Source organism: Mus caroli, chromosome 15 (assembly GCF_900094665.2).
Source record: "Mus caroli chromosome 15, CAROLI_EIJ_v1.1, whole genome shotgun sequence".
Taxonomy (NCBI): Eukaryota; Metazoa; Chordata; class Mammalia; order Rodentia; family Muridae; genus Mus; species Mus caroli.
In genome coordinates, this window is record NC_034584.1 from 70,532,962 (window position 1) to 70,549,581 (window position 16,620).

General features: G+C 53.9%; 2 protein-coding genes across 5 annotated transcripts in view; one reads left to right on the forward strand and one right to left on the reverse strand.

The window, feature by feature from the left end:
• Positions 1 to 4,387, forward strand: part of Adck5 (aarF domain containing kinase 5) — a 19,831-nt gene extending 15,444 nt beyond the window's left edge. For all 3 annotated transcript variants that reach the window (XM_021184348.2, XM_029469766.1, XM_029469767.1), the window contains exons 5-16: positions 1,803 to 1,878; positions 2,000 to 2,200; positions 2,288 to 2,428; positions 2,507 to 2,620; positions 2,720 to 2,851; positions 2,929 to 3,012; positions 3,103 to 3,184; positions 3,248 to 3,326; positions 3,421 to 3,512; positions 3,591 to 3,843; positions 3,914 to 4,030; positions 4,116 to 4,387. In XM_021184348.2, the coding sequence (XP_021040007.2) occupies positions 1,803 to 1,878; positions 2,000 to 2,200; positions 2,288 to 2,428; positions 2,507 to 2,620; positions 2,720 to 2,851; positions 2,929 to 3,012; positions 3,103 to 3,184; positions 3,248 to 3,326; positions 3,421 to 3,512; positions 3,591 to 3,843; positions 3,914 to 4,030; positions 4,116 to 4,227 (1,483 nt within the window). In that variant the 3' untranslated portion in view covers positions 4,228 to 4,387. The remainder of the gene's footprint in view (positions 1 to 1,802; positions 1,879 to 1,999; positions 2,201 to 2,287; positions 2,429 to 2,506; positions 2,621 to 2,719; positions 2,852 to 2,928; positions 3,013 to 3,102; positions 3,185 to 3,247; positions 3,327 to 3,420; positions 3,513 to 3,590; positions 3,844 to 3,913; positions 4,031 to 4,115) is intronic.
• On the reverse strand, positions 4,383 to 16,348 carry Cpsf1 (cleavage and polyadenylation specific factor 1). 2 transcript variants are annotated; one of them, XM_021184347.1, is made up of 37 exons: positions 16,098 to 16,348; positions 12,373 to 12,400; positions 12,161 to 12,294; positions 11,973 to 12,053; positions 11,706 to 11,857; positions 11,463 to 11,609; positions 11,191 to 11,330; positions 11,003 to 11,113; positions 10,810 to 10,903; positions 10,604 to 10,691; positions 10,409 to 10,531; positions 10,256 to 10,307; positions 10,086 to 10,180; positions 9,945 to 10,019; positions 9,788 to 9,868; positions 9,621 to 9,710; positions 9,364 to 9,474; positions 9,150 to 9,291; positions 8,886 to 9,064; positions 8,662 to 8,798; positions 8,414 to 8,588; positions 8,130 to 8,336; positions 7,938 to 8,027; positions 7,704 to 7,847; positions 7,473 to 7,625; positions 6,540 to 6,656; positions 6,375 to 6,465; positions 6,209 to 6,293; positions 5,994 to 6,135; positions 5,755 to 5,907; positions 5,493 to 5,669; positions 5,353 to 5,419; positions 5,230 to 5,277; positions 4,995 to 5,150; positions 4,799 to 4,928; positions 4,588 to 4,726; positions 4,383 to 4,505 (listed from the first exon to the last, which is right to left on the reverse strand). In XM_021184347.1, exons 1-37 carry the CDS (start codon positions 16,239 to 16,241, stop codon positions 4,458 to 4,460), a joined length of 4,326 nt encoding a protein of 1,441 aa, XP_021040006.1. In that variant the 5' UTR covers positions 16,242 to 16,348; the 3' UTR covers positions 4,383 to 4,457. The 2 variants fall into 2 exon arrangements, with proteins under 2 accessions (XP_021040006.1, XP_021040005.1); XM_021184346.2 differs by having other exon boundaries at positions 4,799 to 5,150; positions 16,098 to 16,330.
• Between the last annotated feature and the right edge of the window lie 272 nt (positions 16,349 to 16,620).

Consider the following 16,620-nt stretch of genomic DNA (forward strand, 5'->3'; position numbering starts at 1 on the left):
GGAACTCACTTTGTAGACCAGGCTGGCCTCGAACTCAGAACTCAGAAATCTGCCTGCCTCTGCCTCCCGAGTGCTGGGATTAAAGGCATGCGCCACCACACCCGGCTCAGTCTTTCTTTTCTGTCACCTCAGTATTTAACTTTACGAATAGTAAAGTAATAGCTCTGTGATGATGTCTCTCAGCGATACATTCTGGGTGAAGTAGCGATGGCAATTTTTCCACTTCAGTCACTCTTTTCACCATTGAGTACTTGGCATCTTCCTATAAAGACATTTCCTTTCTACCATTTGTAGATTGATTAGTTTATTTACACGAGTCTGGACTAAGATAGCTGTTTCATTCAGTGTGATACCTGTGCTGCTCTGCTGCAAAGACTGTTCAGAACTGTTGTTGTTGTTGTTGTCCGTTCCAAGTGTTATCACTTACGTCTACACCCAGATTGCACCACGAGCCTTCCCATGACCCTTCACTCTACCCCCTTTTTAGGGCTTTTTTCTCCCTTCGTGGCATTAGTAGTAGAGGACATTGAACTCCAGGCTCATACTGGTCGTTCTCTGCCCAGCTTCGGAGCTGCTATTTGCAATGGAGTCGAGACCTGGGACTGTGTTGTAAATGCACACATCTCATATTGACCTGCTGATGTCCAGCCCTGGAGAATAGAGACGGGCTGGACATCAAGTAGATACTCCCTCTCTCAGTCACCATCTTGTTTCTTCCCATTGTGTTTCTGACATGGCCAGCCCTCAGTTGCTGTGGGTGTCACCACTGTCCTTACCTCGAAGTACTAAAAAACTTTAGGTCTACACTGCCGAGAGAAGGATATTCCAAGTGGGAGCTCAGAACATCCTTGGCTTCTTTGCTCAGTCAGTAGCAATTCTGCAGTATAGAGTCCTGCGTGCCTTCTGTGTACTGCTGGCTGAGTAGGAAGATCTGGTTTATGGAGTTTCACAGTTTCTGGGTATGGGTTGACTTCTTTCTAGCTTCCATAGCTAGGGGAGGAAGAGGTATCCCAGAAAGGAGGAGCCCTTTTACCTCAGGTCAGTGCGACCTGCCACCTTTTTGGTTATGGGATTTCCTGTGATGGAATAGCCAGAAGTGGGACCCTACTGAGGCTATCCCAGGAGCTTGGCTTTGTGCCCTCCCACCTTGTAAGATCCCTTCAGCTGGGGTCCTGAGTCCTCCTGCAGGTCAAGGCTGCCCATTTTAGTCTACAGTATGGGATGCCAGTGGGATGCTCTTAGTTCTCAGTAGTGGGCAATCCGGCTTCTGTGGCTTTTCCCTTATTTTTTACATTTATTTATTTATCGTGTATGTGCAAAAACGCCCCGAGGTGTATACATGTGAAGGTCAGAAGACGGATCTGCGGAGCTGATCCACCACATGGGGTCGGGATTGAATTGTGGCCACCAGGCTCGGTGGCAAAGGCCCTCACCTGTTGAGCCGTCTTCCCAGCCCTTCCCTGGTTCCTAGAGATCAGTTTTCTCTCTCCCTTTTGCCAAGTGACCTTCGTGGGACCAGGCTCCTGCCACGCTCATCACTGCTCCCTCCTCTCGCCGTCCTCATCCCTCTCCCCTCTGGCACTCCGCAGTCAGTCTGGGCACCTTCAGGATACTGTCACTGAGTAGTAGGGTAGTATCCTGAGCTCACAAGGACCCAAGTTACTAGAGGTTAACTTCAGCCCAGTGTCACTTTGCACATAGGAGCTGATGGGAGAGGCCAGACTTTGGGCTTAGAGCAGAGGGTCCCACAAGGACCAACCTATGCCTCAACCTGCCCGGGTTTATGTTGCTTCTGCCTGCAGGTCTGTGAAGATTGGTTTGTTCATCTCCACGGACTACTGGTGGTGCACAAACGTTGTCCTTCGAGGAGTGGAAGAGGTTTGTTCTCATATCCTGAGCACATGGTGGGATGAGAGCAACACTGGAGGTGCTGGGTTCTGGGAGGACGATGGAGTGGCTGGCCACCCATCCCCAGCCTCTCCTCTATGCCTGTGGTCAGAACAGCCCGAAGTATGTGGAGATCATGTCTGCCTGTCACCAGCGTGCGGCTGACGCACTGGTGGCTGGAGCCATCCGCAACGGGGGCCTCTATGTGAAACTGGGCCAAGGGCTGTGCTCCTTCAACCACCTGCTGCCGACAGAGTACATCCAGACGCTGCGTGTGCTGGAGGACAAGGCCCTTACTCGGGGCTTCCGGGAGGTGAGCCCAGCTGATGGGAAGGAGGAAAGGGGGAAGCGGGGCTACCTCAGCAGTCCTGCAATGACGCCTAGCACACATTCTTGCCAGGTGGATGAGTTGTTCCTTGAAGACTTCCAAGCACTCCCTAATGAACTCTTCCAGGAGTTTGACTATGAGCCGATGGCTGCTGCAAGCCTGGCTCAGGTGCACCGTGCCAAGCTACACGATGGCACTGATGTAGCTGTAAAGGTATCTATGGTGCTGCACATTAGATGGATCCTGGGTCAGTAGTGACCCTGGGTTTCAGTGTCCCCTGGCCTACTGCAGGTACAGTACATTGACCTACGAGACCGCTTTGACGGAGACGTGCAGACCCTGGAGCTCCTGCTGCGGCTCGTGGAGCTCATGCACCCCAGCTTCGGCTTCAGCTGGGTCCTACAGGTAGGCGCCACCCATGGCGGGCGGGTGGGCGGCGGGGGATTGGCAGCTAGTGGTAAATGCCTGGACCTGACCGATCGTCTGCCCATATATAACCTCTAGGACCTGAAGGGGACCCTGGTCCAGGAGCTGGACTTCGAGAATGAGGGCCGAAATGCTGAGCGCTGTGCTCAGGAGCTAAAGCACTTCCACTATGTTGTTATCCCTCGGGTGCACTGGGACAGGTCCAGCAAGGTGGGCTGGGTAGAGCTTTCCCTGAGGGTAGGGCAGCACACTCCCTGCTGAGCTCACTCAGCCTCACTCTCTCCCAGCGGGTGCTGACAGCTGACTTCTGTGATGGCTGTAAGGTGAATGACATGGAGGGCATCAAGAGTCGGGGGCTGGCAGTGCAGGATGTGAGTACCACGTGCTGGGGCAGGACAGTGGGGCAGGACATCGCCGGGCGGGCGATGGTTCCTGACACACACTTGCCATCATCTTCCCAGGTAGCGAAGAAGCTGATCCAGACCTTTGCTGAACAGATCTTTCACACTGGCTTCATTCACTCTGACCCCCACCCCGGCAATGGTAGGAAAGCCCCCAGGGTGGGGTCCCAGAGGGGTGGCTGGAGCTGACTTGCTGTGTCCCTAGTTCTGGTGCGGAAAGGTCCAGATGGAAAGGCAGAGCTGGTGCTCCTGGACCACGGGCTCTACCAGTTCCTGGACGAGAAGTAAGCCGGGGCTGGGCATGAGGGGAGCGGGCCTCATTTGGGCCCCTCTTCCTGAAGCTTAGAGCTTGGAGCTTATAGCAAGGCCTTCCTGCAGGGACCGATCCTCCCTGTGCCAGCTGTGGCGGGCCATCATCTTGAGGGACAATGCTGCAATGAAGAAACATGCAGCTGCACTTGGGGTCCAAGGTAGGTGTTTGCCAGGGTGGACAGGCAGAAGCCTGCCAGTGGGCAGCAACCCAGGAGCCCCCCCTGCCTTTCCCACAGACTACATGCTCTTCTCTGAGGTGCTCATGCAGCGACCGGTGCGCCTGGGCCAACTGTGGGGTTCCCACCTGATCAGCCGGGAGGAGGCGGCCTACATGCAGGACATGGCCCGTGAACACTTTGACGGCATAATGGAAGTGCTCAAGGCATTGCCACGGCCTATGTTGCTAGTGCTACGAAACATCAACACAGTGCGTGCCATCAACTCGAACCTGGGCACCCCTGTCGACCGCTACTTCCTCATGGCCAAGAGGTTGGTGACCCAAGGGGAAGGCAGGAGGTGCTTCAGCAGGCTAGCGGGCTGATGTGTGTGTCTGATGCAGTGCTGTCTGGGGTTGGAGCCGCCTGGTGGGTGCAGCGTACCAAGGCATTTACGGCAGCAGCCTCCTGCGCCACATCAAGGTCCTCTGGGAGGCATTAAAGTTTGAGATGGCCCTGAGGTGAGTGATCGAGGGGGCTGGATGGGTGGCTGGCCTGGGTCTGCTCCCCATCAACTGATTGATGACCCTTCCACCTGCCCTCCAGGCTGGAGATCCTAGCCATGCGGCTCACTGCCCTCATGCTGCGTGTTCTGGTCCGCCTGGGCTTTGCCCCCAAAGCTGAGGCCGAGGAGGTCTATCAGTACCTGGAGATGTAGTTCCCTGAGCCAGAATGACTGCAAGGCTGCGGGCGAGCAGATTTTCCATCCTGCATGGCCATACCGCACAGGCTCCAGTGTAGATATCTACAACCTGGGGCCTGCAATGGGGGATACACTATGGGGCTCTTAAACACAATGACCACACACTCGTCTGAAAGAAATCGTTTTCTTTGTGTTTTATACAAAACGGGTAGAGGGAAGTACAACACCAGGGCAGCATCCTAGAGTTAGAAGTGAGCCGTGACCCGATCTGTCTCCAGCAAGTCATCCAGGATCTGTGGGTGATGGAGGTAAAGGTGTAGACAGGAAGGGTGGTGAGGCCGATGGGCGAGGGCGAGGGCGAGGGGTGTTACTCACAATGTCGGGTGTGGTACCTATCTTCTTGGCCAGCTCACTGCGCTCCATGGTGCTGAGGTATAGGTAGCGGTTTAGCAGTTCCCCATCAAGGACGTTGCGCACAGCATTCTGCAGGATGCGCCGGTCTACGTGCAACATTCTGGGGTGGTAGACATAATAGGTCAGGGCACATGTGGAGTACAGGGCAAGACCGGGGAAGGGGCACACTCACCGGAAGGCGCGGGGGTTGAGGCCAGCGTGGTGGGGTAGCATGGTCGTCAGTGCATTCTGCAGCATCAGCAAGCGTCGGTATGTCTTTTCTTGCATGGGCAGCAGGAGCCCAATGCCACCGTCAAGGGTTGCTGAGGAGATGCTGTGTGAGCCAGGCTGACCCTCCCATCCCTGAACACTCCTGCCCCGGCACTCACCAAACCACGTGATATGCTTGTTTTCCCACACGACTGACTTCTTGCTGGGGCCCTCGGCAGCACCTCGGCACGGGGTCCTCCAGAACGTATTCACGTGGGCACCCACATGGAAATCTGCTCTGCGTAGCAGTCGCATGCCCCCAAAACTCTCTTTGGCTGGACACAGGAACTCAGGTCATGACCAACCCACTGCTTGGTACCCAGCCCAGGAAGAGGTTAGAGAGGAACCACTCACCTTCTGGCAGATACATATACACCATAAGATTGCGGTCTCGGTCAGACACTGATGAACAGAGACCCAGAGTTAGCCTCAGGTAGCTGTACCTCACTAGTGTAACCTAAGGACCCACATACTCACCCAAGAAGCCCAGTTGGGCATTGTCCACCATGAAGTCCACACTGTATACCTCCAAAGGCTTGGCATCCTGGGAAAGGGAAGGACAGTGTCAGGGCAGGCCGTGCACCGGCGCCCACCAGCACACCTGGCCCTGTGAGTACCCGGGACACCAGGCTCAGCGTCTTGCTCTCCTCTTGGTAACGCAGCAGTGAGATGCTCTTCATGACGTCTGCTGCCAGGATGAAGTTCTTGACACTGATCATCTGGTGGATGTACAGCTGGGTGTCGATGAAGGCCATGCCGGTCAGCTCGCTAGCCCGCAGGCTCCACAGGAAGATCTGGAGGGCAGGAGGCAGTGAGCAGAGCGCTGCTGCAGGCAGACCAGCCACTGGGGGAGGGGAGGGGAGGGGAGAGGTCACACACTTTTTGGCCAATGGCCGACACCAGGTGGCCATTACAGTGGCACAGTGCAGTCACGGGCCCTTTCTGCTCCTTCTCATACAGGACCTTGAACTTGTTTTTGGTCAGAGGCTGCCCAGGCTCAGGCACCACTTCAATCACATCCATGATCAGGATCTGGAAGGGCAAGGGGATGTATGGAGATGGCAAATGGCCTACTCGGGGCTAACCTGCCCCCCCACCCCCCACCCAAAGGCCCTTACCCGCCCACGGCACGTGACCTCCTCCCCCTGCATGAGGCAGGTCCCAGCAGCCACATAGCCCTTTAGGCCTGACACGGTCTCCTCACTGCGCAGTGACACTGTCTTCATGCACGTGACATGCTCCCATTCCTCTAGCTCGATCCTGCACGAAGCCAGGCTGTGTCAGCACTTCCCACCTCCAAGCAAACGGCAGCCCCTGCTAGATCCACCCTTACCTGGCATTGGGAATGGCCTCCCAGCTGACCGGGGAGATGAGCTGGATGGAGAAGGCTTCTTGCTGGGGGTGGATGTATCTGTCGTCTGTAGGGACAAGGACAGTGAGTCACCTTGTACACAGCGTACTGCCAAGCTCTGCCCCACTCTACCTCAAGTGTCACATACCTCTCTCAATGGCCTCGAATTCTTTTTCCTCGCCAGTCATGCGTGGAATCCTAGTGCAAGGTGTGTTGGTGCTGGTGGCCACAGCATAGACCTGTGGTGTTAGAGGGGTCACATTCCAGAGGCCAGGCTCAGAAGGTGCCTGGGGGACGTAGGAAAAGGACAAACCTTGGATTCCACATGGTAGGCCACATAGTGGGCTGTGCATCGGAGTGGGATCTTCCTGACAGGCCATGGGGCATCGTAGGACAGGTAGGCAGGCAGGACGCTGATCCTCAGCTCCCCCTAAGGTGCAGTGAGCAGCAGAGTCAGGTTAGCGATGAACTTAGGCCTCCCAAAATGTTCTCTAGCTCTGTGGCAATGGGACATCAGGTCTGCTATATTGGACAGTTGCCTGGAGAGGGTAAAGCTTTAGTAGCTTTGACTGCCCAGGCTCACTTCATGTTGGGGTGCAACAGCACAGGGCATGGGAAGGCCAAGGCCAGAAGACATTTGGAGGCAGCCAGCAAGGAGGACCCCAGGAAGTCCAGTGATAAATAGGTAATGAGCCAATGTCAGTGACCCAAGCCATCACTTACCAACAGTTCTGTGTCATTAGCCCCTGGAAAGCACCGCCCCCTCAGGGTCTTTTTTTNAGCTCACTTTGTAGACCAGGCTGGCCTCGAACTCAGAAATCCGCCTGCCTCTGCCTCCCGAGTGCTGGGATTAAAGGCGTGCGCCACCACGCCCGGCACCCCCTCAGGGTCTTAATCACTGCAGCCATCTGGATGGCACAGATGGTTAAAGACTCAGGCATGTGCCTGCCACAAGCCATTCAGAAGCTTAGAGGCAGAACAAAGGTAACGCCAGTGCAGCCTGACTCTGGAACAAAGGCTGAGGCTACACCAGAGCAAGGAATTCAGGGTGTACCCCAAGTGACAGTGGCCCCACCAGCCAGCCCTCTACACCCCAAGGCTCTCATTCTCAATTTTCCCAGGATGAACCCAGAGTTGGACTCCTTGACCCCACCAGTCTCCACTATCCTGGCCCTCTGCTTCCATAGCTGCTCTGGCCTAGGGCAGTATCAGTGGCATTGGAGGGAACTAGATTAAGCCTCGCTACCTGTCTGTTGAAGTACAGGAAACCACGGGGGCAGTTCACATTGTGGAATGGAGCAAAGGAGTCAATGGGGCCATCAATGCCCATGGGGTGCAGACGCAGAGCTCCGCGGCCAGTCACCAGGAGCCAGTGAGGTGAGGGTCCACAGATGAAAACCTGGAGACAGGCACTTTTGAGTGCACTTTGAATAGACCCCATCCCCAAATCCAGGCCCTTACCAAGCCACCTGCGTACCCCCGAATAGCCATAAATATCCTCAAAGTAGCGGAAACGTGCCACGCGGCCCCGGACTCCAGATCCCTCCTCAGTGCTGCAACCTTCTGCCTTCTTCTTGGATGGCTTTGGCTTCTTTTCACGGAAGTTGATATTGTGAGGGACCTGTTGGAGGTGACGGTGAGTGCTAGGTCTTCCATACAGCGCTGGCCTAGCCTTCTACCCCATGTCTAAGTAGGGTATAGCCACTGGCACCTTCTTGAAGCGGACTTTAAGATTTCCCTGGCCAAGCTGAGAATCATGGGGAAAGGCTTCATAGATAAGCAACTCCTGGTCCACATGTACCTGGGGGATCCAAGTAGGATTGGTTAAGGTGGATATATGTAGGGGATGGGAGGGGTGAGGGCAAGGCCCTGGGAGGGAGGCAGGAGGCAGGAAGGTACTTACCAGCAGGTAGGGCCTGCTCTGCCGGCTTCCCAGAGCAACCAACAACACCTCCTTAACCAAAGGCAGCTCCCCCTGGCGTGTGGCTTCTTCCTTTCGGACTTCACCTTGTGTAGTGGGCTGTCCAAATGAACTGTCCACCAGAACCCGCTGCCCCACGGGAAAGTTCTTAACTAGGAACACCAGCCGCCAGTCTGGGAGCTGGTAGATCTGCAGAGAGGCAATGGTCAGGAGTGGAAGCACAGGCCCTGTGCAATAGTGCTGTCGGCAGCGTGCGATGTGCCTACCTCCATGGTGCCATTCTCCCGCACCAGCAGGCACCAGTGAGTGGGGTCCGCCTTGAAGGGCGCAGGGTCACGATCAGCCGGTGGCTGGCTGCTCCTACGGGCCTCCTCTTTGCTGGGACTGAAGAGGGAGCTGGAGTCCCCATAGAGCATCTCTTCCTCATCGTCCACTGTGGGGCTGAGACCCACAGATAAGCGACATCGTAGCCTGCCATGGGGACCCTGGCCCTCACACACCAGTCCCCACCTACCTCGTTTCTGAGCCCAGGCCTTCTGCCTCGGAGCCACTTCGGCCACCCAGTTCATCACGGGCCCCACCCAGGCGGCTCTCAGTGGTGAACATGCCACTGACATCGCGGTACAGGCAGAGAGCAATCACCTTAGACTGCTGTAGGAAGAAGGATTGGGGTCAGATGAAGGCAGGGGGAGGGGGCAGGCGGTGGGAAGACAGGGACATCAAGGGTAGGGGGCCTACATGATGCAGTGGAGGCTTGTGTAGTGCCAGGCGGTGATGACGGCCACCATAGGAATCGCTCTTGAGTAGGAACATGGTAACATGTCCCTCAGCACTCATGATAACCACATAGGGATCAGCCACGGCACACTGCACGATGGGGGCGCCCAGGTCCACAGGGATGAAGTGCAATTGATTCACTGTGGACAAGGTGGTTAGGTCAGGTGCAGGCACAGACTGCCTTCCTTAAGAGCCCCCCACTCCCCCACACACCTGCCTACCTACCGCCTTCCAACAGCCGAATGCCCAGTGGCGAGACTTGAACAATGTAACGATTGTCCCCAATGTTTCCAGCAAAGACAGTAGGACCCTGTGTGGCAAAACCACTGGTGTCCAGCTCCATGATCTCCTGGCCAGTCTGTAGGATCTATGGGGACAGAGGTGAGTGGTATCCTTTCCTGTGGGACCCTGTTCCCATTCCCAGATTCTACTTTTTTACCATGGTTGAGTCTTCCCGACTAAGAATAAGGAAGCCATGTCTTCGCCCATCCTCCTCTGCTTTCGGGGCACTGGGCTCCTGCTCTGTGCTCTCTGCTTTGGGGGTTTCTTCCTGATAGGGGGAAAGAGATCAGGGCAGGGGCCACGGTCTGGCCAGGGCAGTGTGTGACTGTAACCACCTGCACCCCAGTGTCCCCAGAAGCTAAATGTATAATTCTTTGCCCCTTCTGGGTTTCCTCCTCAGCCCCCTTCATCTACCTCCTCTTTCCGCACAGGAGCAATGACTGTCCACATATCATAGCAGCCAGGAAGTTCAAAGGTTGTCACCACCTGGGGCCGGATACTCTTCTGGAAAGGAGGTGAGGTGGGAGTGAGGCTCAGCTCAGTCAGTCCCACCAGAATCTGCTAGCCCTGCCCACACATACCTGCAACACCGACAGGGCCCCATTCTTCCCGTAGCCGGAACAAACCACAATCTCCAGATCTGGCTCAGGGCTATTCTGGAACTACAGAGCGGGGTGAGGAACTAGCTTCCCAGCCACCCTCTAGGCTCCACACCTACAGTCCCAGCCCCTTGGGTACCTCTTCAGAGAGGAAGGCAGGCTCGCCCACAGCAGCGTTGGCACAGGGTCCAATGTTGAGCATGCTGTCACATACCTGTGGGCACAGCAATGGTCAGGTAGGGTGAAGGCGGTGGATACCCACTGCCTTCCTCAGTCTCACCTCAAAAGAGTAAGTAGCCAGCTGTGTGCCTGACTGGGCCTCACTGCCATAAACTTCAATTTCATCCACCTCGTCCTGTGGCACCGTCTTGCCTCCTGTAGCAGACAGAGTCCAACTGAGTCCAACTATGGACGCTAGCCTCCCCTGCTCGTTCTAGTCCAGCCTCTCACCTGTCCAGCCCACTGCAGGTTCCACTCGCTTCTTCTTTGAGGGTGGCTCTTCCTGTGAGGCAGGAGAAATGAGTAAGCAGTCAGCCCTGAGGCTGTCTTACACATGGGGGTCATGGCAGGACAGGCCCAGGGACCCACATTGTGGGCACTTACCTTGTCAGCAGCCTCACGGACAGAGCTGGCTGGGGGCTCCTGCAGCTTCTCCGTGTACTTGAGGAGGAGGGAATTGCCCAGGCGAGAGCCTAGGAACAGGTATCCAGGCTCCATTGTGACCATCTGAGGAAGAGGTGTGAATAAGGGTACAACCAGAACTGGACCCAGAACACTCCCACCCCTCTCCCTACTCACACTGGTGGTAAGGACACTAGCAGCTGCCTTGTCAAAGTGAAACGCTCGGACGCTTCGCATGCCGTCAGTGATGAGGGTCAGCACATAACTGTGGGTAGGGGTAAGGGCACTGAGTGGGTACAGGCGCTCACAGCACCCACAGAGGTACTGAGAAGGCAGAGTGTGTGCCTTTCCCAGAGCTCAGGGCTCATGGGCTGTGGACTCACATCTCACCACCCTTGAGGGAGATGACCATCTTGTCATAAGAGATGAAGGCCGCCTGTGCGCAGTCTAGTGTGATCCGTACACCCTCTTGGGTACCTATGGGGAACATGATCATGTAAACTGAATGCCTGGCCTTTACCACATCCTGCCCGGCACCAGGCACATCCCACTTTGACCAAAGTGCACTCCACTTACGCAATGGAAAAGCGGTGGTGCCCGTGGTGAGACTATTGAGAGCCACACCATATGGGGGAACACTCTGGTTCAGGTACAACAGTGAGTTGACAGCGAAGATCACTACCCCACCTGGAGGTAGATACCACTGTAAGCAGCTCATTGCTGCCCCCTACCCCCACTGCCAATCAACACAGCCATACCCTCACCTATGGGCTTGGGCACAGCCAGGGCCTGGGTACAGTCAAAAGGCAAGCTGGTGAGGGACCAGATGACTGGATGGACTTTCTGTGTGATGTTCAGCGAGATAGCCACAATGGAGCACGTGTCCTGCCTCACAGCCACCCGCCTAGAGCAGCAGGTAGGTCACCCAGAGGCAGTCACATTGCTCCCAAGGCCAGTGACCCAGTCATCCCTACCCCCCCCAACCCAACTAGGCAAGACACTTGGGGGCCCACAGCAGAGGGCCCCACAGCCTCACCCTGGCCAGGTCTGGTTGGGCTCAAACAGGATAAGCAGGGTGGGCTCATAGTAGCCGTGCAGGAACTGCAGGTCAATGATGTTGAGTAGTTTCTCATCCAGAGCCCGGACATCAATGATGTAGCTGGGCAAGAAGCTGGACCTCTGCCTACAGATCAAAGATGTCAGCAGAAGGAGGTGATGGGGCAAAAAACTCATGGCTCTTGGATCCTCTAAACCACAGCCAGCCCAGCTTAGTACTCACCCTTCGCCCATGAGCCCCTCATGTTCCTCAGCCAGGCTCTCTCTGCGGAAAGGCAGAACTACCAGCCTCGTGCCGTAGATGAGCATTGCTGCACAGCGCCCGTCAGGGTCCACCCGCACACGAGGCGTATGCACGTTCTGCACAAACCCATCCTGGTGGCAGAGGGACATCAGTTGGGCTACAGAGGATCAGAGGGAAGCACGAGGGCACTAAAAGGGAAATGGAAGAGGGGCTTGCTAGGCTTAGCCTGGGGCACTGCTGGCTTACCCGAAGTTCAGGCTCCTCAAAGTAGTGTAGAGACAGGGTCTTCAGGTCATGAGTGCCTGGGTCATACTCCACCACAGACAGCTGGAGGCAGGAGGTCAGAAGCATGGCCCATTCAATACCAACCTTGAACACACTGACAGTGTAACACTACTGTGCCCAGGACCTCCCACCAGACTCACGCCGCTTACCTTAGCGTCTTTGAAACTGAGAAGCAAGGCATCACGTTTGGCGCCTGCAAGCTGCACACTGGCCATGGACATGACATTGCCAAAAAAAGAGAAGGAGGCTACCAGCTCTAGTTTTTCTCGGTGGGCCTTCCCCTCTAGAGTAGGGATCAGAAAGTCAGGGCTGGGTCCTGTCCCCAGGCCATCTGTCCCTACCCCATCATTTGCATACTCACCTGTGCTCCCATCATTCTTGGTCAGAGCCTGGAATGGAAAAGAAAGCAGTAAGAAGCCACACAGCAGGTGGCTCTGTCTCACCCATGGACACAGCCATCTGAAGTGCAGTAAGTCCACCCAAGGCTGGTCACTGCCATCAGTGATCCTGGGCCAACTCACATTCACATATCCTATCCACAGGGCTCATCACTGGGAAGCCACAGTTTTCCCAGCTTTCCCAGAAGCCTACCTCAATGCTACATACAGTCTCTATACTCTCTCAACTTGCTTAGCTGTGTACCCATAGGCTTATACCTGAGACCAAGTGGCTCAAGGTCCATCATATATAACACAAGACATATGAGAGCCAAGTGGTAACAGGCATGATACCACATACCTGTGGTCCAAACTACTCAGGAGGTCAAGACAGGAGGATTCTAAGTTCCAGTCCAGTCTGAGTTACGTGGCAAGACTACCCCCAAAAACAATAACAATAAGTCAGAAAAGGGGCCCTGAGCTTTGCTGCCAACTCCAGGTGCCAGGCCTGTGTCCCCACTACACATGGCTGCATTTTCTAATAGATTCACAGGAAAAGGCACAAGCCACAGGAAAGGACTCATCTCCCTTTAAATGCACTGGGGCTGCTCTAAAGGACAGGGAGCAAGGCCACCATATCCTCCTGGCCTCCCTCTTATGGTGCCTGTGAGCTTCAGCCTTGGTCTCTTAGAAACCTAAGTTCTAAGAAGATGCCTGACTAATCTTAAGCCATCGAGCTGCCAGAATAGTTAAACAGAGCCCAGCAGAAGAATACAGACAACAGACCAGCCTGCTTCTTCTGGATTCTCCAAAACTGTGTGTCTTTGTGGACCATGCCTATCTATCCCAGGTAGACTGTCATGCATCTGTGACTGGATAGAGACCTCTGTCACTTCCACTTCAGTCTGTGGGAAAGGAGCAGCCATACTGTTCTAGGATCAGAAAGCAGAAACCGCATCCTTTGTTTCAAGGATCTGTCTTCAGAATATTCCACAAACATCAAAAAATGCAATCATTCCCATTAATTCCCAATGCACAGTGTGATGCTTTCTCCCTCACCTTTAAAATCCTCGCTATTGCTAAACCCAGCACTCGGGAGGTAGAGACAAGAAAATCTCTGTGAGTTTGAGGCCAGCCTGGACTACAAAGTGAATTCCTGAACAGTCAGACTACACAGAGAAACCTTGTCCTGAAAAAACAAACAAAACCCCCAAAACCTTGCTCTCTACCTGAGTACCATTCCTAGCACTCATATTTGGTGGCTCACAAGCGCCTATAACTCCAGCTCCAGGGAGATACCATGCCTCTGCCCCCTGTGGACACTTGCATTTGTGTGCACATACTCACAAACAAACACACACACTGATAGCTAAAAATAAAAACAACGAATTGGAGATGGCTAGAGAGATGGCTCAAAAGTTTAGAGCACTGGCTGCTCTTCCAGAGGACCCAGGTTCAACTCCTAGCATCTACATGCCGCTTAAAAACTCCACTCCAAGCCGGGCAGTGGTGGCGCACACCTTTAATCCCAGCACTTGGGAGGCAGAGGCAGGCGGATTTCTGAATTTGAGGCCAACCTGAGTGAGTTCCAGGACAGCCAGGGCTACACAGAGAAACCCTGTCTCAGAAAACCAAAAAAAAAAAAAAAAAAAAAAAAAAAAAAAAAGAAAAAAAGAAATAGTCACTTCAAAGAATAAACAAAGAACAGAGACTAGAATGATGACTCAGAGGTTAAATAAAGAACACTAGAGGATGGAGATTCCGTTCCCAGCACCCATGTGGCAGCTTACAACCATCTGTAAACATGACCACAAGTACTTCAGATACTCATAGACACAAAAATAATCTAACAAGTAATATTGAAAACAAATCTTTAAAATTCTTGCTTTCTACCAGTCACAGCTCCATTTCTTTGCTGCTCTCTGGACAGGTCTTCTTCCAACCAGCTATCTGATTCTCTGTTACCAATTCTCCACAGGACTCAACCATCCCCAGTGCCTCTGTCCCTGCACCACTTTGTCACAGTCATTTAAGACTCAGAGTAGAGGGCTGGTGAGATGGCTCAGTGGGTAAGAGCACCCGACTGCTCTTCCAAAGGTCCAGAGTTCAAATCCCAGCAACCACATGGTGGCTCACAACCATCTGTAACGAGATCTGGCGCCCTCTTCTGGAGTGTCTGAAGACAGCTACAGTGTACTTACATATAATAAATAAGTAAATCTTTAAAAAAAAAAAAAAAAAAGACTCAGAGTAGAGCCACAGGGCCCACTTCCAAAATGTTATCCTCCCAGCCACATTTCTTCCAACTCTTAGGTGACTGTCTGCTCCTGGTCACTTCACCTCTATACCCGCCAAAAGCCATCTTCACCTCAGGGAATAGCGACAGTAACTGCTAAGACCAAATCTAGACCTGTTGCCCAGAACAGTGACAGATTCTTGGCATTACCTTGAATTCCTTTCAAACTCCATCTCTATCAATCCTGAACTGTCATAGCTGCATTGGTCCAGGCCAATAGCTACAGCCACTTCTTGACCATCTTTTTGGACCTCTCTCCAACATAAGTTGGGTAAGATTATTTCATTGCCAAAACTCCCTGCTTGGAGAGTGTGTTGTGGAGCCCCTGCCCTGTTACTTCTTACCCGTTCTTTCCCTTCCTTCCTCCTTCCCTTAGCCTCTACCACAAAAACTTAACTTTTCTTGAAACCCCTTTGCCTAACTCCCACATACTTCCCCACACTTCCTTGTCTATTTAAAACACATCTTCTATGAAGGGGAGATTTCCCTGTCCAGTTCTGCCGCCCCAGTAAACTGCACGTTGAGAGTGATGCACAGCCATCAAAAGCACTTGTTGCTCTTACAGAGGACCCACTTGATGGCACAACCATCCATAATGCTGACCTCCATGGACACCAAGAATGCATGTGGTGTACATACATATATACAAGCAAACACAAATGAATATGAATAAGTCTAATTTTTTTTAAAAAAGCATCTGCCTTCTTGGCTTTTTAGCTTTGTTTTTAGACAAGAGGTTCACTATGTAGCCCTAGATGGCTTGGAAATAGTTTAAACTGGAACACCCAGAAATCTGTCTGCTTCCACCTGGGATTAAAGGAGTGAACTGGGATTAAAGAGCCACGGAAATTGCCTTTCGGGAAAATAATAATAATAATAAGGCTTCCCGAACCGCTTGCTGTCTCTCTAGCAACCAAAACACCCCCGTTATCAATGTACTGATGAATTCATTCCACATTACTACATCTACTGACAATAGTCTATCCCCGAGAAACATCCAGCCTTGCTCCTTTAGGAAGAAATGTTCTTCCACAACAAATCTGCTCAATCTCAGAAAAAGCTCTGGTTGTTTTGTACAGAAACACCCAGCCTCCTTCACTGGGTCTTTTGTGGCCGTCTGTGTGTGGCAGTATTGACTTCCTAAAGAATCATCGCCCTCAAGGGTTCACTGGCTTGTCTTTGCTGCTAAGCTCGTGGAAAGTGTGTAACAATCTCCTGAAAATCAATCTCCAAAGAACAAGCAGTAGACCGCGGGCAGAGGTGTCCGGGCAGAGTAGGATGAGGCCAAACAACGTGGCAGCGATGAACTGGCTCTGGGGCCCAGAGACCCTTGTTTGCCTCAGCAAACACTGGGGAACCTGCCGAGTGACTGCGGCACTACCTCGGCATCTCCGCCCAGGAGACACGGCCTACCTCGGCGTCGCGGTTCAGGCGGTACACATAGAGCTGCGAGGTGCCGGCCACCACGAGGTTGCGCTCACTGTTGTTGAAGAAGTTGCAGTACATGGTAAACTCCAGCCCGGTGGGCGGGTGCGCCTGCTTGTACACCGCGTACATGTCGCCGCCACTGTCACGCCGGAGCCGCCGACTCGGGGGACAGGGACGGCAGCGGACTCGGTCCGGCCGCGCACGCCAACCCAGCCACCGGGTTCCGAGGTTCTGCGCCTGCGCTTCCCGCCCGGACCGCCTTCTAGGAGGACTAGGTGGTTGAGAAGCAGGGTTCCGGGCCGCTTCGTATCTGCGCCTGCGCGCCGTGGCTGCGAGCGAACAGCGGCCCCTAGTGGCATAGCTTGATAAGAACTGACGAGCAAGCCGGTCAGTGGTGGCGCACGCCTTTTATCCCAGCACTTGGGAGAGGCAGGCGGATTTCTGAGTTCAAGGCCAGCCTGGTCTACAGAGTGAGTTCCAGGACAGCCAGGGCTACACAGAGAAACCC

Excerpts from the sequence above, each read along its gene's own strand:
- Cpsf1 (XM_021184346.2), bottom strand. The coding sequence starts at position 16,241 with ATGTACGCGGTGTACAAGCAGGCGCACCCGCCCACCGGGCTGGAGTTT. Across the intron at positions 10,020-10,085 it reads TGGCTACTTACTCTTTTGAG|GTATGTGACAGCATGCTCAA; the intron begins GTGAGACTGAGG and ends CTGTGCCCACAG. Across the intron at positions 8,589-8,661 it reads GGCCTGGGCTCAGAAACGAG|CCCCACAGTGGACGATGAGG; the intron begins GTAGGTGGGGAC and ends TGTGGGTCTCAG.